The sequence below is a fragment of the Mytilus edulis genome, chromosome 5 (genome assembly GCF_963676685.1).
Source record: "Mytilus edulis chromosome 5, xbMytEdul2.2, whole genome shotgun sequence".
Taxonomy (NCBI): Eukaryota; Metazoa; Mollusca; class Bivalvia; order Mytilida; family Mytilidae; genus Mytilus; species Mytilus edulis.
In genome coordinates, this window is record NC_092348.1 from 86,656,328 (window position 1) to 86,679,088 (window position 22,761).

General features: G+C 31.4%; 1 protein-coding gene across 5 annotated transcripts; it reads right to left on the reverse strand.

The window, feature by feature from the left end:
- Window positions 1-1,038: 1,038 nt before the first annotated feature.
- LOC139524695 (transmembrane protein 145-like) lies at window positions 1,039-20,642 on the reverse strand. 5 transcript variants are annotated; one of them, XM_071319702.1, is made up of 14 exons: window positions 20,483-20,642; window positions 19,098-19,172; window positions 17,245-17,319; window positions 16,640-16,840; window positions 13,933-14,023; window positions 13,246-13,317; window positions 12,264-12,413; window positions 11,294-11,466; window positions 10,644-10,816; window positions 9,595-9,715; window positions 5,059-5,118; window positions 4,502-4,747; window positions 3,460-3,492; window positions 1,039-1,359 (listed from the first exon to the last, which is right to left on the reverse strand). In XM_071319702.1, exons 1-14 carry the CDS (start codon window positions 20,576-20,578, stop codon window positions 1,165-1,167), a joined length of 1,761 nt encoding a protein of 586 aa, XP_071175803.1. In that variant the 5' UTR covers window positions 20,579-20,642; the 3' UTR covers window positions 1,039-1,164. The 5 variants fall into 5 exon arrangements, with proteins under 5 accessions (XP_071175803.1, XP_071175802.1, XP_071175800.1 ...); XM_071319701.1 differs by lacking the exon at window positions 9,595-9,715 and adding an exon at window positions 7,093-7,213 and having other exon boundaries at window positions 20,483-20,639; XM_071319699.1 differs by lacking the exon at window positions 9,595-9,715 and adding an exon at window positions 8,387-8,507 and having other exon boundaries at window positions 20,483-20,639.
- Window positions 20,643-22,761: the final 2,119 nt, after the last annotated feature.

A 22,761-nucleotide genomic window follows, 5' to 3' on the forward strand; every position in this document is an offset into this window, starting at 1 on the left:
TGGCAAATTATTCCAATGGGTTAAACATTAAACGCTGAACTAGAGCGTTGAAGCAACATATAAGAGGGTACAAAACGAAATTTTCTGATGATTCAACAAATGAGTCTTTTAAAATATTCGGTAAACTAATTGCAAGAGTATAATTAATATCAATATTTATCTTGTTACGATCAAAAGGGTTAATGTGGTAAGTTGTTTTTATATAGTTCAGTTTGGTTGTTTGATCTGTAATTTTACTAATTGTTACATTTGACGGAGTGTGATTTTGCATGTTGAGGGTTGCATGCATAGCCAGAGAAAATCACAGCGGTCTCACTCCTGTTGGAGATCATGCGATTCCCTCAGTTGTTGCATGCTACCTAATTTGTCTCTTTCTGCTCAATATTTCAACATCGGCTAACTACTGTTGCCCTAATTCACATAGCAGGAAAAGGATAAACGTTTTGAAGACATCATTAACTTTAATAGAGCATGTAGAGCTTGTCGACGATTCAATCTCTGAATTATTCTACAACTTTCACAAGGTCCATTTAAAGTATGTTGAATAAGATTTCAAAGCATTTGAAACTATTTTTACTTTGAATTTAATGATACATTTATATTAAATCGTTGCTTTTTTGTTAAGGACATACGTTTGTTTTCTACAAGAAATGAGAAAATAGTATTGGATTCTTTTATTCAACAAATTGATGAAAGATACAAATGAAAGTAAAAAAAAATGTACAAGGGACAGGATAGAACTAAATCATTTTGGGGACATTCCCCACTCGTACAGCCATTAAAAATTTGACAACATCATAGTAAAGTGGTCATCATGAACTAACTTTGAACATAGAGTAAGATCAAGAATTTTATACTTTTTATTTGCTACGCCAAAATCCCCAAACTAATCATCGGCGATCAAAAACGATTTTTAAGTTTATACTCAATAGGAATTAAGTAGGATGTAGATAACCTTTGTTGTCTTAGACATCATTTGTTTATCATGCTTTAAACTTATAATATCAAACATAATAAATACAATAACAGTACAAATAAATTAATAATAAGTGCCTGCATCCAGTTACGACAAATATTGTCGCCATGCACTTGTCATATCTTTAACTATAACAACTAAGTAGCAAAATGCATTCCATCATGACACAAACAGCAAATCCAACCATTTCATCCAATATGAAACATTTTTTCGAAGTCTGGCGGTGGTGAATTCAAACTCGAATTACGGCGTGGGCTAGGCGGTGGAAAATCCATGAGATCAGAACTACGACGTGTACTTGATGGAGGAAAGTTCATAAATTGATCACCTGTGGTAACTATCGGTGACAGTGGTGGTAGTCCAGAAGCCATAAAAGATGGTCGCTGAAAACAGTAAAGAGCAAACTATAATGACATGTACTACTTAAATTTTCCTTTTAACTAAAGGGTAAAAGAACAAACTACTGAACTCCGATTATTATTATAATTAATATTTGTTAAAAATATTGTTGTAGTAATTTATCAAAATAGTTTGTATTAAATTAAGATGTATGAAGTCAATGATTTGACGTCCATCTGTAATTTTAGGAAGCAACCTGTTTCTATCAGTAGTTTTATAATAGATATAAGAAGATGTGGTATGAGTGCGAATGAGACAACTCTCCATCAAAGTTACAATTCGTAAAAGTAAACCGTTAAAGGTCAAAGTACGGTCTTCAACACGGACCCGTATCTTACACCGACCATCAAACTTTAAAGGGCCCTAAAATGGCTAGTGTTAACCATTCAAATGGGAAAACTAACGGTCTAATATAACGGATACAATGATTGTTTTCTTTGATTGAGTTTCTAAGTTTTTAAATGTTTTGTAACATAGGACGCCAAAAAAATCTTTATGCAAACATCTTAAAAGATGCATTGTCCATTTTGTGCACTCACTCAGTACATTTGCTTTTGGCAGCATATTTAAAGGTACACTGACGCCAGGTATCTTTAATACAAAATGTATAACTTTTCATGTATGATTATATTTGAAAATAAATCTGGACTACAGTATGCCCTGCCACAAACATGTAACAAGACCATGGGCGGTGAAAAGCTAACAGTAATAACTGTCGTACATTTGACATAGTATGTCCTTACACCTGCAACTAGTTTTGAAACATATGTTATCACATATATTCGAGATATTTTGATGCCCACGCAAATTGTAAAAATGAAATAAACAACTGTGTATTATGTTAAGCAATTCAAATGTATGTAATCAAAATAATTGCGTACAATAAAGAATCTGACCGAATGCTTTAAGTTGGAACACGTACAATCAATTGTTTGAAACGACAATGACAAGAGAGCTTGTCTTAGACTCAATTGTATGCAGTCAAAGCTAAATTTTCACAAAACAATTCAGTGATTGACAGGAATAAATTAAAAAAATTGACGAATAAAAAATAAGAAAATATAGAAAACCACGGAGTAGCGATAGCAAAAGAAAAAAATATTAAAAAAACATAGAAATATGCAAGTGATGAGTAGCTAATAATTGGTGCTGATTGAAAATTAAAAAAAAAGGTACCAGTAATATAATAGGGAAATTGTAAAGCGTGAGATGTAATACTACATTCAATATTAACAATACATACGAACAAATATATAAATTTAAGTATAAAAGCTAGGAGAAAGCTTAAGATGTTTGTCGTCTTTACACACTGCCAGTAAAACCTTGTTGTTAGTATACTCCAAAGTATAATTAAAGGAAACAGTAGTATACCGCTGTTCGAATATAAGTAATTTTTCAGTGATATGAACCAATAGGAAATAGTTCTGTTTTGAAGATACACAGTACAGGATACATAATTTGATTAGCAATATGGAAAAATAATATTGATAAGATCTAATATATAGAAATCAAAAACAAGTACAACATATAACATGGAAGACGCAGCCGATATGGTAAAAAGCAGTAGAAAACTATGATATCTAAGGGAAATGATCTAAAACAAAGGCTACACAACAATGCATAGACAACTTACAATCCTTATAACAACTTTTCATCTAGAACTGAGAAAAAAATATCTGAACTATCAATAAAACGTCAGAATAGATAGACGAAATTATCATGTGTATGTCTGTTTATTGTTCATCATAAGATAATTTGTCTCATAAATCGTTATAACTTATTGTCAAGAAATGAATATGAAATGTTTCTTTCGTCAGTGACCTACTGAATTCTCTAACCCCATAACAGCTTCAATGTATTATACGATAATATTTTTGCTCATTGATAAGGACGTGGGATGACCTACAGTTGGTAACATTTCTGTCAGAGACTTGTTTCATTGGCAATCTTTTAAGATTCTGTTATCTGTATATTAGTACCAGTAATGATGTATTATAAGCATAAGATCAAAGAAATCTACAAGGCATATCTTAGAACAGAAATCTATATAAGTGAATACACGTATGATAACATTTTAATCTTACCGACTTAGTTATAGAAGATATTCCTGTTGTAGTCTAGAAAACAATCTGATTTTATTACAAAGAAATAGTTTTTTATGGGTTCTCTCATACGAATTTGTACAATTTCAAGTAGGTTATACGATTTGTTTGGATTATAGGTTTCTTCTTTTTTTTTTAAAATAAATTCGACTTCAATTTATATATTTGATCTGATAGAATTTCAATATTAGCATACTTTACCTGGCTGAAATTTAACATGCACAATCAAATTTCCTATATATAAAGAAATCTGATAACCAATTTGAAAAGGCAAAAAATAAGTCTCGTAATTTGTCAATCAGGAACTGAAGTACAAGATAAAAATGTAAATGAGTTTTTCAAAGTTCAGGTTTTATTCATTGCATTGGAATTTGGCAAAGAATATTGCAGCTTTGTTCGGTAAATATCATCTTTTTGAAATCAAAATGTATTAAATATCTACTAGTTTTACGAAAGTTTTATAAAAGCAGGAGATTTGAGACCAAATTACACAAATCAACAAAAGGTAAAACATCAAAAGTCCCTTCACAATTATCATAATCAAAAGCTCAACCACATCTAACGAATGGATAACAACTGTTATATTCCTGACTTGGTACAGACATTTCCTGATTAGAAAATGGTTGATTTAACCTGGTTTTAAAGCTAGTAAAACCTCTCACTTGAGTGACAGTCGCATGAAATCCATATTTTCATCATCTTTTCCGTAGCAAGTGCTACTGGTATCAGTTATTGATTTATCATGGTTGTAACTGCTGATCTGATAAATCATGTCATGAAACTTTGCAACTATTAATGCAAAGTTTGGTTTGCTTTCCTTTTAAGGCTAACCAGCATAGTGATGCTGGCACATACATTCCCTAAATTTTAACCAGCGTTCTGGGTAACGCTTATTTCTAAGACATGTATAAATAAATGAAACCGGTCCCCCACATGTTCCAGAATTATGAAAAGCTGCTATGTAAAAAAAACGTTATAACCCAAAGGTGTATACACTTTGCTAAGTTGAAAAAATCTGACTTACGCTTCTAAAATTATCGTATTTCGGTGATGATGGTGATGGTATCCCAAATTCCGACATTGATCTGGAATTCTTCATCTCGTAATTTGCATCGTCACCTCCCATCGCTACTAATTTGTCCGTACTACGAGAGTGTGACGTCACAAACAAGTTAGATAAATCTGGACCGGATGGGGATGCACAAATAGATCCAGAATTATAATTATATGAATTAAATCCATCGACTTCGGTTCCAGTTAGGCTAGCAATCTGTAACAAAAACAATCAAAATAAAACAATTAAATGTAGGGCGTACAGTATAATAAGGAAACTGAGTATTGGCCCCATCCCTTTACAAATTCTTCACATGTATGAGTCATGTATATATAGCTGCTTAATTATACGTCCTTTTGTCTTTATATTCAGTTATTTCCTTATTTTACAATATTGACAGATATCTACTGTCCATACTTTTTCTGACTTTATTGTCATTTAATTTAAACATTTTAAAATGTTTGTGGCATTACAAGATTAAACAAACAACAAAATAAGAACAAAACAGTATACGAAAGTTATATTACCTGTGTAGTTCTAACGTGGTAAGGAAAATTTTTATTAGCAGCTTGAGGTCGAGTCAAAATCTGGAAAGAAATATTCAAAGTTTAAATAAGTGTTACAAGTTCACCTCTTTACAATTACATATTATGAATAAATGAAAATACGTTTTTGTCAAGTATTCAATTAAAAATGAATATAAGTGCTTACAGATATGAACATACAAATATATCTACATAATTCGGATGTTTAAAAATTAAGATGATTCGGAATTTTAAAAATTAAGATATAATTTAAAACATTTGTCCATTGTAATTTATTAAATTATACTTATTTTTTCACAAGATATTTCATCATTAATAACATTTAATATTTTAATTTTCCTTTATCATTAATGCCATTCAATTATTCTAAAAAAAAGTATCTTCATTTATAACATTAAGAAACTTTACTAAACGTTTCACATTTCATACTTGTCCTTGATTTCAACCACAGTTTATTACTTTGGCTTGAAACTGAAACTGATTCACACAAAAATAGACCTTCAATGACTTGATATCGTTTCAATTGTTAATTTGTCGTTACAATATATGTCATTATGATAACTCGACGTTACGGAATAGCAAAATGTTTTACCTGCTTCAATAATGCTAACAATTGATATAAAGAAAAAAGAAAGAAAAAAGAAGCATATAGGATTCTCATGAAATATTAAAGTCCAAGGGTAGGCCATTCTGCCAAAAGATGTAATAAGGTAAAAATGTCGTTTATGATATATCTGAGACGATTTTACACTACAAACCAAATTAAGACTCATCATCAACTAGCTTAAAGAAATAATGGCAATGTTTTCTATTAGAGCCCTTTACATATATATTCTATGGTAATTGCCTCAATAAGAGTATATCAACATAAACACCATCAAAGGAACACGGGTTATAAATAAACGGAAAAAGGGAACACAATGTGGCGGAGACATAGAATATAGGCATGAAAAAAGTAAAATCACAAAAATACTGAACTTAGAGGAAAATTAATTCGGAAAGTCCATAATCACATGGCAAAATCAAATAACAAAACGCATCAAAACCGAATGGACAAGAACTGTCATATTCCTGACTTGGTACAAGCATTTTCAAATGTAGAAAATGGTGGATTAAACCTGGTTCTATAGCGCTAACCCTCTCACTTTACAGTCAGCTAAAATCTATAATGCTAATTTGATATTTATTTCTAAAAGAGTTCTTAAAAATTACAAAGATGTTTGACCAATTTTGCATGTATTTTCTTTGAAATCTAACAAGTTGTAAAATAATAACTGGAATGTGCAGAAAGAAAATAACAAAATTTCGGAACTTCAAGAAAATGAATACAAACTGTCATATTCCTTTCTTGGTACAGACATTTTCTTAAATAGAAAATTGTGGATTTAACCTGTATAGATATAATATAGATTCAACAACATATACTTTTATAATTCGTCAACGATTAAAGATATTTCCATAAAAATTAAATGTTAATACAGCGCCACAATGCGCTAAGTGTTGCCTTTTAAGAAATTTTGACACAAAGTAGTGAAAGTATTTTGTAAAATTTGCTTTCAATTACGTCCTAATAAGTTAATTTGGATGCAAACGAATTCTGGTTTTGGTTAATGTTTCATTCCATACATTTTTGGTGAAATACTCAATATAGCAATTTTGAACTATCTTCAGATACTGGAATTTGTTCACTTGTCGTATACAACCAATAAAATTGATATAGCATCAGCGTACACACATGGTGCGTTGAATAAAGTAAACATTAAAAAACATGAAAGATTACTAAATTCATGTAAATATATCAGGCCCCTTTTAAAACGTCTATCAAACAGTTACATTTCTCTAACTATCTTAAACATATTTTATGTATTCTTATTCGTGTTAATGTATCAAGCATAATATTTGTGTGAAAACAAGAAATGACGAAATAAATGTGTAACATTAAAAATATCAATATAAAAAATCATTGCGATGTTAATTCGTGATCCAGCAATCATGGTGGCAGTTAATTCATCTTACCAGAAAAAAGAGATGACCACAAACAACGCAAAACAGCTCCACACCGTGAACTGTTTTCTCTCTCATCCATTGTGGAATAGCTAACATAGCTACCAAGATAACTATCGGTTTAGCCCAAAACCTGGTATAAATAATAGATATTTATAATCCAAATTTTTATTTATGTTTTAATGATTGACAAAACATGGAGTTAAATGTTTACAAAGTTAGAATGAATACATCAATGAAAGTGATACGTTAGAAAATAAGGAAAGAAGTACCAAATCTTCACTTTTTTTAATATTTTTTTTAATTAATGATCTATTAGTAACACGCAATGTTAAGTAATTATATAAATAGTTATAGCAATGCAAGACAGGCCTGCTTTGTTCCATTTTAATTGTTTCAGTTATAAAGAAGTCAGCATTAACCGTTTCAAGGAGGTTTTATGACAAGAGCCATTATTTATCCCTAAAATATTGAATCTTATTTGAGCTTTTTAAAATAGTGCTAATTTTAGGGGTAAATGAACCAGGAGCTGTAATATTAAAACTTAGTTTAGAGAGATCACATTTGATGTTCCTATTACGTGTCGAAATTCACCTATTTGAGCATTTTAAAAATCCAATTGATAAAAATATATATAATTGAGTAAGAGTTTTACTTCAAAACATTATATAGCCACATTGACACCATTGTAAAATTTAACTTATAGGAAAGCAATATTTATGTGACATTTCAGTAAGATAGTTATCAAAGGTACCAGGATTATAATTTAGTACGCCATACGCGCGTTTCGTCTTCACAAGACTCATCAGTGACGTTCATATCAAAAATATTTATAAAGCCAAACAAGTACAAAGTTGAAGAGCATTGGGGATCCAAAATTCCAAAAAGTTGTGACAAATACGGCTAATGTAATCTATACCTGGGATAAGAAAATCCTTAGTTTTTTTAAAATAATTAAAGTTTTGTAAACAGGAAATTTATAAAAAAAAATATACACAAGGATTACTCATTATATTTTCTATTTTGGAACTAGTAATTTGTGAAATGGTAACGCATTTTACAAATGTTGCTCATTTATCATTTATATATTAGTATCACTATATCTATTACTACTACTACTACTTCTATCACAAATCTATAATAGAGAAAATGAATGAGTTCTACACACAAGTCTCAAACTGTAGAATTATATTTATCACAATAGTATGAAGTACATTTAGGATAGAATGTCACAGAGTATTATAAATTATATCTAAGGTATATAGACTAGTAGCTACACGTTACAATTCCACCACCTAATTCTCACCAGAAAGAACACGTGACCGAAAAGTGCTACAAACTGTTGAACACCAACAACGATTTTCTCTCTAGTCCACAACTCCAGCTCAAACATAGCAATCAGAATCACAGCAGGACTGGCCCAAAACCTTTAAACGATCGGATGAAAGCATGATATTTTTATTAATTGCAAAGAAAAATACTTCGAAGACGTTCATTTAAACCTACAATGTCAACAACGTTATACAAACAGATGAAACGTGCAAACTTGTGAAGCTACAAAAGCTCAAAATTTCATTTTTTTTGACAATCATTCATGTGAAAATATTTCACGGGGGTATGAGGTTATACTAGCAAAACTAAATATTTATATAAATCATTTCTCTCAGAAAATTACATGTTTTTTTTTCAATTTTAACCACTGTTACATCGTGAGTTTTGTTCAACCGATTCTAAGTTACTTTTTAGTGTCACATTAAGCTTGAAATTAGAAAATGAAACAAATTTAAAATATTGCATTTAATATATTTTCAAAACAATCTTTTACTTTTGTTTCTTTAAAGTATTTTAAATAGAACTTTTTCTTACTACTGCCTATCTTTTAAAAGTTTTATCTAAGTGTTTTCTACTCCCGGGTACAGATTGACTTAGTATTAAATGGCATAACTTTTTCTTTTTAAAATTCTTATTAATTTTTGATTTTTTGGGCAGTCCAAAAGTTTTTAATCAAGTGTTACTGGTGAGTTTATGTAGAAGAAATGCCGTCTGGCGTAAAACAAAACAAGGCCGGTAACTTTAAGAAACTTTACAACCACTAGATTGGTGTGGACGTTTATTCCCTTAGGGTATCACCAGCTAGGGAAAAGTGGACACTTTTGCGTTGACATGAAATCCTTGAGTATTTTAATATTTTTCGTAAATGTAATATCCTAAGTAGACGAAATGCCAATCTGACGTTCATTATCATAATCTTGTTATCTTTGATAAGTTTTATAAGTTTCAAAAATCACCATTAAAGGTAATACCCGACTATTTATAAGAACTAAAGGAATTCATAAAAAGGTTACCGAAATTATCAAAATATTGCAACAGATCACATCAACCACCGACATCAAACTCCAACGACAAAATATACAAGCAAACAAAGTAAAGCAACAGTACACAGCACATGATCCAGATATCCTGGCCTGGTAAAAACAGCAAAGCATACTATCACAACACTTTACAATCACTCACCATGAAATATAGGTGACCAATCAGAGAAAGAGTATTTTGAATTCCGATCACAATTTTCTCTCTTACCCACAAATCTAGCTCAAACATGGTTAATAACACTAACGTAGGTGTCAACCAAAACCTTATAGAAAAATAAAGAGTTGTGATTAACTCGATGAAATAGTTTTCTGTTGATAATTAAAACTTCTGTAGATTTTGATAATGTTTATACTATTTTTACTTGATTCCTGTCATGAAGGACAAACACCAGTCTTAAAATGTCATAAATGAAAATTTATCAAACAAAATCGATAAGTAATCATGTCTGTTGCTTATATTATTCTCCATAAGATAACCCTTTGGATGCATATCCTAATAGAAAATCTTGAACACAAATGTATTCAAAGTAAAACTACAGCATTTAAGGTGGTATGGGAGTCTAAAATAAAAAGATAGAATTTGTTTATACTTTGCAAAAACGTAGTGTCTATTGATACATGTTCAAAAATTATAAAAATGATAGGTCATTGTACATTTTCTCAAGTTACAATGACACATTTTGTATGGATTATACAGGTAAAAACACCTTTTTGTTAATAGAAACAAAGCAAAATGATAGAATTGTAAAATAAATCAGGAAAAGATAGCTTTCAGACAATGCTTTGAGAATATCAAAAGAAAAGATAGGTTTTTTTTTCAGGCTATAAAACAAAATAGCTAAATTCCATGTAGATTCCTTCAGAAAATGCACTGGTTTAGAGTTACCTTCCCTTAAAATTCCAATTTGAAAACATTTAAATCAACCATAAACAATCTACACTTGTAAAAATATAAATATTCATAAGTTATACTCTTATAAATTGGTTCTTTAAAATGAAAATTCACATTAAATATCTGCATTCCTGCATCAACTTTTACTAACATGATAGAAAATTTGGACCTTAGATTCTCTGTTTTTTACTATCCAAGTTGGCGAAAGACACCCATACCACCTTAAGTATCATTATGATTTACGCGGGAAAAAACTCCGTAAATAACACACAAACTAGGCTATTACAATACTGACTTACCATATTGTGTAAAAGATAAAGAACGGATAATAAAATAATGATTTTGATTTGTAGTTTTTCAGCGTGAAAAAAACAGAATAGCAAAACCACACCCATGCTATGAGACGGAGGGATATCAATCCATAACCAGGGGGACTTTCATATGTATACAGAACTTCTCCAGGGTCAAACACCTGAAAAATAAATGTGTGAAGATTTATTAAACATAAACCATACTTAACAATATAGAAATCAATGTGAGAAATTTCGCTTTGAAGTGTTTTGCCTTATATCAATAATAGTCTGAAATACTTGTTGAACACGTTAAAGCTACCCATTTATATATCATCAACAATCTATTTTATAAGACCTTGTACGAAGATTTAATGTGTAAGTGAAAAATTAAACAATTCGATATGTTATCGATATTTAACTGATTACAGACTTTATAGCTGACTACGCGATATAGGTTTTGCTTATTTTTGAAGGCCGTACGGTGACCTATATTTGCTAACTTGTGTGTCCTGTGGTCTCTTGCGAAAAGTTGTCTCATTGGCATCATACCACATCTTCTTATTTAAATATTTATAGAAATATGAGTTTAGATTCCAAAACATGGTTTTTACAATTACTTAAATCATCATGCATTGATATATAATTTAATACGGTACCTTAGCTTCATAAATGAACACTGCAGAGTAACAGACTGTGTATGCTGAGAAGAATACTGATATAACTATGGTACTCTGGGTGGATAGTACGCCTCTTGTTATAGTATAGCCTTTCCCCATTAGTACCAACATCAGTAAAAATATCATCTCACTAATTGTACTGAATATACGACCTTATAAAACAGAAAATAAGTATGACTATGGTACTCTGGATGTATAGAACGCCTCTGGTTACAGTAAAACCTTTACCTTTTAGTACTAACATCAGTAGAGAAAAAATATCGTTAACTGAATTTACGACCTTAGAAACAGAAAAATAAACACCACTTTACATATAAACGATTCATGTTCAATCAATTTTTCTTTATTAATTGTTCTATGTATTTGACTTCTTATAAATATTTTACTGTGGAAGAAAAAAATAATATAATTTGAGGGAATACAATAAAAATAACGATGATGATATAATTACAGTTAACCATAATAACATAAGACCATCTGCATTTTTAAACTGTGTGTGCTGTTTAAACAGAAGAGGCACATGCACAGCAATGAATGTCTAGAATTTCATTAATAATAAGCATTCAGTGTCCACTTTTTGAACTCTATTCCTTTATAAACAGGCTTCCAACAAAACGAAATTGTAAGCTGGAATTGATGGTAAAAGCTTGAAATCGAGTTTGGTATACATAACCAGCCTGAATGGGATTTTGGCAACAACTAAGAACTGAAATAATTGAGTTTTTATTGAAAAAATTAATTTCATTTATTTCAAATGTACTAATATTGGGAGGCCAATTTTTCTTGCGATATGTTGAACAGAATGCTACAGAATACACTTCTGCATAAAATAACGATGCTGCTGTTCATTCTCGATCGATGTTCATCTTGGATTTCAGTTTAAAAACAGACACAAACAAAAGAACAACCAACTATATAGATATTTGAATATATAAAACGATTGACATACCTACTACTTTAGTTTGCGGTTGTTCATACCCTGAGCCACCATACATTCCATAAGATATAGACGCAAACATCAACCCAACCAACCAAAATAATAAGGCAACCATGAACATTTTATATGTTGTGTGGAACAACTGTCTCTGTTTTAAAAGATCTACAAATACGGAAAATACATGTTCAATATTTCCGCGATTGCGTGACTTTTAAGGGTTGCTGCTCAAAATGAAGCTAGTAAACCAAGATTTCCAAATGGTGAAGTTGAAATCATCCCTTCGTGAATTTACGAACGCCATCTCCAGTTGGTTGACAGTTGTTGAATAACCGTTTCACAGATGGTATCGGATATGTTCCGTATGTCGTTACTACATTCCCCTTCCCTTTTCACGAATATGACGTACCGAATTAGACTATTTACCGGGTTTGTAATAACATGAGCAACACGACCGGTGCCAAATGTGGAGCAGGATCTGCTTCCCCTTTCGGAGCACCTGGGATCAGTTTTTGGTGGGGTTCGTGTTTCTTAGTATTTAGTATTCTATGTTGTGTTTTGTGTTCTATTATTTGTCTGTTTTTCTTTTTCTTTTTTAGCTATGACGGTTGTCAGTTTATTTCCGATCTATGAGTTTGACTAAGTACATGTACATACAAGGCCCGATGTCGTTTATATATATAAAAATATTGAGATGTGGTATGAATGCCAATGAGAGAATTCTCCAACAGGTACAAATTGTCGTAGAAATGGCAAAAGGCAAATATAAATCACAGTATGACCTTTAACAATGAGCAAAATCCAGCAATCTAATAAACCCTGGTACATGATTTAAATACCTCGTCAGGAGCTACTATGTTCTCATAGTTTCATAAACTTATTAGACGATATGATTGTTTATTGGATTTAATATTCTGTTTACGTTGTATTTGTGTCATTGCGCATTTTACACGTTTTTTTCTATCTGGTGAGTTGATTTACTAGTAAATAAACTTACATGCACAAATACAGGATAAAACAAACAAAACTACATATGCCAACAAAAAGGAAATATCTATGGGTAATATATCTGAAAAGAAAATATGCTATAATAAATTCATATTCATATAGTATATTGTTATCTTAAAATGTAGTTGCTTGTGTTGATCAATAATGATGTAAAATCAAAAGGGGTCATCCGTACAAATCACGGATAACAGTCGTGCATAATAGATACCAGCCGCCGCGATACATAACGGATGACAGTCGTGATAACATCGGTACATCATGGATAACAGCCGTACATGACAGGTAACAACCATATATCACAGATAACAGCCGAACATCATGAATAACAGCTATACATCACAGATAACAACCGTACAGCATTGATAATAACCGTACAACATTACGGATAACTAACGTATCCTATTAATATCATAAATATCGCAGGCATGACTCATATAATTAATCATAAATTCAGCCAATGCAAAGCCTTATAAAGATACACTCTGATACAGCATTTTTCATTATAATCTTGTACCATAAAAAACAAATTAAGAAGGAATAGAAAGTGTAACAGAATATAAAGTATCGTATGGTAACTTATAAATGAAACATGACAAAACAGATATATGAATGACATAGAAGATATGTGAAACTATCTTAATATAAAGGACAACATGTCTAAGGTAAACTATCTTACAAAATTCGTCTGCTGAATATTCATGTCTCAGTAAGTCATCCTCTGGACCATTTGTCATATGGAAATTGTAGGTAAAATTTAATCCAACCCCCTGAAAATGAAAATAGAAAAGACCGCATAAGTACGGGGCGCCGAATGGGACTCTTGTGGTTTTGTACTCAAAATTCAATTTTGTACGGACAAAAGTGACTTTTGTTCAACAAAAATAAGTTCAGTTTAACAAAATTTGTATCATACTACAAATTTAAAATTTTGCATACAAAGTTATCTATCAGCGGACAAAAGTCACTTTTGTCATGACAAAATTCATTTTTGTTACACAGACTTGAATTTTGTTACCTAATTTGAAAATTGGGCGACAAAAGTCAATTTTGTATTCAAATTAGTTTAGTTTGGTTTCTGTGAACTAATTTGCACACAAAATCGACTTTTGTTACACAAAATTGACAAAAATGAATTTTGTCTCAACAAAATTGACAAAATTGACTTTTGTCTCAACAAAATTGACAAAATTGAATTTTGTCTCAACAAAATTGACAAAATTGACTTTTGTCTCAACAAAATTGACAAAATTGACTTTTGTCTCAACAAAATTGACAAAATTGACTTTTGTCTCAACAAAATTGACAAAATTGACTTTTGTGAGACAAAATTGACAAAATTGACTTTTGTCTCAACAAAATTGACAAAATTGAATTTTGTCTCAACAAAATTGATTTTGGTCTCACGAAAGTCAATTTTGTCTCACGAAAGTCAATTTTGTCTCATAAAAGTCAATTTTGTTGTTACAAAATTGAATTTTGTCGTCACAAAATTGACTTTTGTCTCAACAAAATTGACAAAATTGACTTTTGTCTCAACAAAATTGACAAAATTGACTTTTGTGAGACAAAATTGACAAAATTGACTTTTGTCTCAACAAAATTGAATTTTGTCTCAACAAAATTGATTTTGGTCTCACGAAAGTCAATTTTGTCTCACGAAAGTCAATTTTGTCTCATAAAAGTCAATTTTGTTGTTACAAAATTGAATTTTGTCGTCACAAAAATGAATTTTGTCGTCACAAAATTGACTTTTGTCTCAACAAAATTGACAAAATTGACTTTTGTCTCAACAAAATTAACAAAATTGACTTTTGTCTCAACAAAATTAACAAAATTGACTTTTGTCTCAACAAAGTTAACAAAATTGACTTTTGTCTCAACAAAATTGACAGAATTGACTTTTGTCTCAACAAACTTAACAAAATTGACTTTTGTCTCAACAAAATTGACAAAATTGAATTTTTTCTCACAAAATTGAATTTTGTCTCACAAAAGTCAATTTTGTCTCACAAAAGTCAATTTTGTCTCACAAAAGTTAATTTTATCTCACGAAAGTCAATTTTGTCTCACAAAATTGAATCTTACCTCACACAGTTGACTTTTGTGATTTAATTTCCATATCAGGTAACAAAAGTCAATTTTGTATGCAAATATCTTATATATCTTATATTTGCATACCTTTTAGACAACAATTGACTTTTGTCATGACAAATATGAATTTTGTCTACAAAAATGAATTTTGTCTACACAAATGAATTTAGTCATCACAAAATTGAATTTCTCACAAAACAAGTCTGTAGCACATAGTTTTGTAAGACAAAAATGATTTTGTTATGACAGAATTGAATTTTGTACAAAACCACAAGAGTCTCATTCGGCGCCCCGTAATAAGACTAATATTTACATTTAATTAGTTTTATAAAAACATACTAGAACTTGTCTGTTATTTTTAAACAATTTGTGGTACATAAATTTTGATCGTGACAAAAGAAACGAATACCATACTATCACACAAAATCCTGCATGTTAAAGATATATGTTAGACTTTAGATACATTCATTACTTTCGACATAAGTCAATTGTCAGTACATTACATCTAGAAATAGAATTGTATACACAATCATAACGCAGTAGTTGAAGACATTAAAAAAACATCATCAGACAACGAGGCATAAAATTGAAAGCGGACAATACCCATTACAAAAATGGGATGACCACCACTAAAACTATATTCGGAAGTACAAATGTTGTCAACAAGCATTCATCCACGAAAACTGATCACATGACAAACAAACTTACTCCTGATGACTAATCATATGGAAGATTAATGCATCCAAGAAGACCAATCATATGACAAACATACTCACTCCTGAGGACTGATCACATGGAAGATTAATTCATCCAAGAAGACCAATCACATGACAAACACACTCACTCCTGAGGACTGATCACATGGAAGATTAATTCATCCAAGAAGACCAATCACATGACAAACACATTCACTCCTGAGGACTGATCACATGGAAGATTAATTCATCCAAGAAGACCAATCACATGACAAACACACTCACTCCAAATGACTGATCACATTACGCATAAGTCCATTCACGAAGACTCATCACATGACAACAACACTCTCTCCTGAGGATTGATCACATGGAAAATACATTCATTCACGAAGACTAATCACAGTCACGACAAATACACTTTCTCCTAAAGACTGATCACATGAAAGATATATTCATCCAGGAATTCATCACATGACAAACACACTTACTCTTGAGGACTTATGAGATTACAGACAAATTCACTCCTGAAGACTGGACAGTTCACGTCATAAATAAATAAACCCGTGTAGACTGATCAAATGCATATCAACTCACCCCTGAAGATTGATCACATCGACTAACAGCCAAGAACCACCATCTTTCACGGGTCGACTTGAAAACCCTGCCTCCTTCACATAAAATAACATCCTGTCCATTTTTAGTGATCTGTGAACATCCTGACCAGCTGTACAGTACGGACATGTGAATGATTTGGTTGTTAGCTGGATTCAATGTGGCAACTTTCTGCTCACATGTCTGTACAAAAAAGTTACGATAAATTAATGTGAAATTCAATCATTATATCTCGAAATTTGAAATTTTGATATTGAATATACCTAATAAATAAATCGTTTATTTTTACGTAGGAAACCAAAATCTTTTCTTATAGATAGTTTCTGAAATTGTTTTCCGCTTTAAATATTAAACCCCCCTCCCCTGCTCCTACACCACCGCACCCAACTTAAATATTATTTCCTTCTTTACACATTCTATATTTGAGTTTACGTGGCAAAGTTGTATAGATGCAAAGGATAAAAATTATATCTGTCTTTGAGCGAATTTAAAGCTGTTTTCAGGCCTAGGAAACAGATAAAGAATTCAATTTTCTGCCTTAAGTGTTTTATAATGACACAATCATCCCTAATGTTTATCATCATTACCTTTCCACTTTTATACACGGCTGGCCATTGGTCATCCTCATCGAAATACAACAGAACACTGTGCGTTGAATGAGTCTGAAAAATGTAGATATTTGGCTTGTTAAGATATCTAAAACAAAAGCGCCAGCAATTCTACGTATCGCGAGCAACACGACAGGGTTGAGTTCAATGTCGTAGCAGCTACGTAGCAGCGTAGCTGCTATCAATATCTATATAGAAGCTAGTCTATAGCTACACGATCAATAGTCAAAATCTACGTAGCACTACGTAGCCGCTACGATATTGAACGCTACCCAGGTGTCACTCGCGAAGCATGAACTTCTTACTTAGTATTCCCGGATGGGAGCACGTGACTCTTTCAACACAGCAATATTCATTGGACTGATACTGCTTAATTATAAATCTTTCGTAGTTGTTTTTTTCATACTTTTCTTGGACTTCTAATAGCAAGCGATCATGATATCTTATTATTAAATTTTTTGATTGCCAGATTTTACTTTTACTATCAGAGGTTTTGCAAGACAAAAATCAAGGGGGATTGTCACAGTAACTTTAAGCAGCACAGTACGGAAGAAGTATTTTGGTATTCAGTTTACTCTAATTGACAATTCTTTAGCAATATTATTGACTAATCATTTGAAATCAGTTTTGATACCTTTAAATCTTTGAACAATCGTGCCGAAAGTAAATGTGGATAAAAGCTTTTCTTCTAAAAATGCCAAAGTACGCTAATTTAAGCTTCACCTTTGCATCAATGATAGTATAAACACGGCCGTTTGATTTCATCAACCATTGCCTGTTCTCAAAAAACTTTATCATGCTACTCTTCGTTAATAGAATTTTTTTTAAGTTGTCCTTATATCACACACTTGCTAGTACATATTTATATCTACAGTACAATAACTCTATATTTAATAGTCAATCGGCTTATGTAAATTAGCACACTGACCATGTGTAACCGTTTTAAGCGAAGATTATAGATTAAGGAGAAAAGACCAAACAACTTTTACATACTAAGCTCTATTTTATTATGTTTTTGTTACACAAAGAAACTTTTATTAAAATTCTATGTATAACTATTACAATTATGTGCCACAAAGACCAAAGATTAAGTACAGTGTTTATGTGATCGGTTATATGTTTAGGTTACAATTTACCATAACATCCTTAAGATTAGGGCAATTCACACCTTAAGAGATCTATGCTCTTTGACCATGAATGTACCCAGAACGAGGAGGGTTCAAATGCCTTAGTACTAAGAAAATTGTCTTTTGTTTATGTGTTAGATATTTGTTTTTTGTTCATTTTTTATACATAAATTAGGCCGTTAGTTTTCTCGTTTGAAATGTTTTACATTGTCATTTCGATGCCTTCTATAGCTGACTATGCGGTACGGGCTTTCCTCATTGTTGAAGCCAGTACGGTGACCTATAGTTGTTAATTTCTGTGTCATTTGGTCTTTTGTGGAGAGTTGTCTCAATGGCAATCATACCATATCTTCTTTTTTATATGACAAGGAGTGTTTTTTTTATTATCCGAGTTTGAGATCTTTGTAAGCAGTTTCTCTTATCTATATATATATATATTATTGTTACAGAAATAATATAGTCTTCGTAAAAGTGCGTACTTATGTTATTTTTTACACATTGTAAGTTTCTCAAATTGCATTGTAAGGAATGAAAACACTCAAGTTATATTTTCATCATATAATAAGGTGCTTCAAAATCTAACATTAAATAAATGATGATAAGAATTGTAAATTAATAAAACAAGAAGATTATTGATTCATATAAATGAATTGTGATGAAACCTTTTAGTGTCAGTACTACGACATACTACAGAGTGTTACTTACTACTGGATATTCAAATGAATATCTGAGTGTACCTTTCCTTGCTAGAAAACAGAACCTTGTTATAAACTTCCAGTCCTGTAAAATAAATATACGCTAATTAAATATATATTTATATAATTATATTGTTTATATGCGATAATTTTGGTTGTTTCTTCACCAATACTACATTTTATTTGATGTTTCTGATTAATAACATCTGAAGCGAGTCTGATTTTTTTATTTCTGATTATACAAAGTCGTGTCAGACAGAGAAAAACCCTTATTGAAACTATAATATTATTCTCCTTACAGAAAACAACCAATTCCGCGAGACTGCAACATAATGAGAAAACACAATACCTGCAATCTATTCATGTTTTAATATTTTATAAATTTACAATTTGCATCTCAGATCAATATTAATCTAGGTAAAAAAAACCAACACCGAAACACACACAATGAGTCACAAGTATGCAATATTCATATCTATAACAACTGTGCTCGGACATTTAATATAAATTTATTTTAAGAATTATCCGTTATTGAATCTATTGATTAAATAATTAAAATATTTCCAATAAAAGCATTCTAAACATAATTTCTTGTGTAAATAAGTCTGACAAAACAAATTAAAGTGAAGAAGTCTTGTTTGATTTAGCATATTTTTGAAAAATGTTTTTGAAAATGTAATTAAAATCCAGAATTTTATATTGACTTGTAAAAAATTATTTGTTGTAGATGACAGAACATTGGTAACTTTGATGGGATCCATTCATGTCACTAGCGATCTAGCAGACAATACTCTACTGACAAATACAAACTTCATTTCGCTGTAAACCAAATGTTAATAGAAAAATGACAATGTTTCCTTGAAAGACTTAGATGGCCTTAGAAAGAATTTTGCATATTTTTAAGGAATTTCCTGTTCTAAATATTATTCAACTTCTTTATTGGTTTGGTTTCCATCTGTCTTGATTAGAACGTTACTGACGGGTTATATGTCGTAACTACAATATTATTCTATTAACAGAAAGGGGAAAAAAAACACTTTTGCGACCCTGAAACATAATCTCTAGAAAACCAATATATGCTAGTTGATCATTCTCAGAAAAAAAACCACAATACAACAGCTACAAACACCCTTACCATTCACAAAAAAAAATAGGGAAAAGGTACTACATCATCCTGCGCCAAAAGTACTCACCCCAGAATCTACAACATAGTCCTCCACCCTTTTTCCAGTGGAAATAGAGGTATATTGAAATATTCCCAAAACCAGGAAAAAGGTTCTACAACATCCTGCGCTAAAAGTACCCACACCAGAATCTACAACATAATCCTCTGCCCTTTTTCCAGTGGTAATTAGGGGGAAAGGTACTACAACATCCTGCGCCAAAAGTACTCACCCCAGAATCTACAACATAATCCTCCACCCTTTTTCCAGTGGTAATAGAGTTATATTGAAATATTCCTAAAACCAATAGCAATAATTTCACTTCCATTTCTCATAGCATGATCTCTGATCTCTTACACTCATTAAAATAACTGTTACTGGCTTATAAATTATGACGGGCATTTAAAACATGCCTATTGTTGGGAAATTAATCCTTTATACATGTTTTAATATTTTATAAATGAACAATTTACATCGCAAATCAATATTCTAGATTTAAATTGATCGTGTAACACCCGACCATGGTAAAATATAAATGGTTTCAGTTTTTATCCTCCTGATGGGAGATCATTTTGTTAAAGGAAATCAAATATTGGAATATTTATCATATATATGATGGATGTATTGATTACTCAAATTTTAATCAATTATTTTTAACCGTTTGAATAATTAGTCTCAACGATATATTTCGAGCATAGCTGTTTCTATTTATATGCAACGTTCACTCTTGATTGCTAAAAAGCGGAAAGTATGCGATATTTCTGACAAAGACCAGCATTTGTAGCGGTTTAAACATGTTTGAGAGCGCATCACTCCCCTTAACTTGGACAGTTGGTTAACATCAGATTGACACGAAGCCAAATAAAAAAAACCTACAAAATTTAACACAAAATACGTAAAGTACCGATTCAAGAGAAATCGCAGTCACTGACAGACAGCTTGAGCTTGTGCAAGCATTTCATGTAGGTGTATAGTTTGAATCGCTAGAGTGTATATTTTTTATCGTTATTTTCTCATTGATTTGGCTAAGGCGTTTGTGATTCATGCATGCATATAATCCCCCTTAGTATCATCCTTTTTAACTTGTCAATACATCTATTCATGATTAAATGTTTACGTGACATCTCTGATTTAAGAAACTGACGAGGAATTCGTATAATCTGCAGGTTAATACAAAACAAGGAAAGAACACGAAATAATACATGTTACAGAACGTTTGACATCACCAATAGAATGTAAACTAGTCATGTATGTCCACAGCTGACGACGTTTCTGTGTTAATATTGATCGAATGACACAAATCCTAGTTATCGAACTCTGTATTACATGTACATTATCAATTTAAAAAGGTTAAATTTTCATTTCATTTGCCTCAATGATTTTTCTAAATACATCAATTTAAATGTATCAATAAAATTATATATCTGTTGTCGTTTATATAATTGATTTATGTTTATATATATATGACGTGTAGTTGAAGGTGATGAACATGATTCTACTTTTTAACCGGATTTTTGTGACAAAAATGTCGGTTATTGATTTGGGGATGTACGGCGGGCGGGCGGGCGGGCGGTCTGGCTGTCGGTCGGGCGGGCGGGTGGCAATCAAATGTTGTCCATGCATTAACTCATGAACCGTTCAACCAAAGCTTTTAAAATTTTAATATGTTATTACTGACAACTATACGAAGGTCAAGTACCATAATGGCGATTTTGACTTTTACCGTTCAGGAGTTATGGTTCTTGAAAGATTGAAAAACGGAGGTTCCAGTCGTGTCCGTGCATTTACGCATGCACTGCTCTACCAAAGCTCCCCAAATTTTTATATGTTGTTACTAATGACAGAATGGAGGTCAAGTTCAATAATGACGAATTTGACTTTTACCGTTCAGGAGTTATGGTTCTTGAAAGATTGAAAAATGGAGTTTCCAGTCGTGTCCTTGCATTTATGCATGAACTGTTCTACCAAAGCTTCTGAAATTTTAATATGCTGTTACTGATGACAAAATGGAGGTCAAGTTCAATAATGACGATTTTGACTTTTACCGTTCAGGAGTTATGGTTCTTGAAAGATTGAAAAATGGTGTTTCCCGTCGTGTCCGTCCATTTTCTCATGAACCATTCAACCAAAGCTTTTGAAATGTTAATATGTTGTTACTGATGACAAAATAGAGGTCAAGTTCAATAATGACGATTTTGACTTTTACCGTTCAGGAGTGATGGTTCTTGACAGATCGTAAAATAGCGTTTCCATTCACGTTGTTGCATTTACTCATGAACCATTCAATCTAAGCTTTTCAAATTTTAATATGTTGATACTGATGACAAAATGGAGGTCAAATTTGATATTGACGATTTTGACTTTCACCATTCATCAGTAATGGTTCTTGTGATATTGCCAGGACACAAATAAATGTTAATAAATCCGGTTTGCTGTCGTTGTGACAGCCTCTTGTTCTTTATTTTCATAATTTTATTGATTTGATTAAACAAAAATCGAAATATGTGGAGA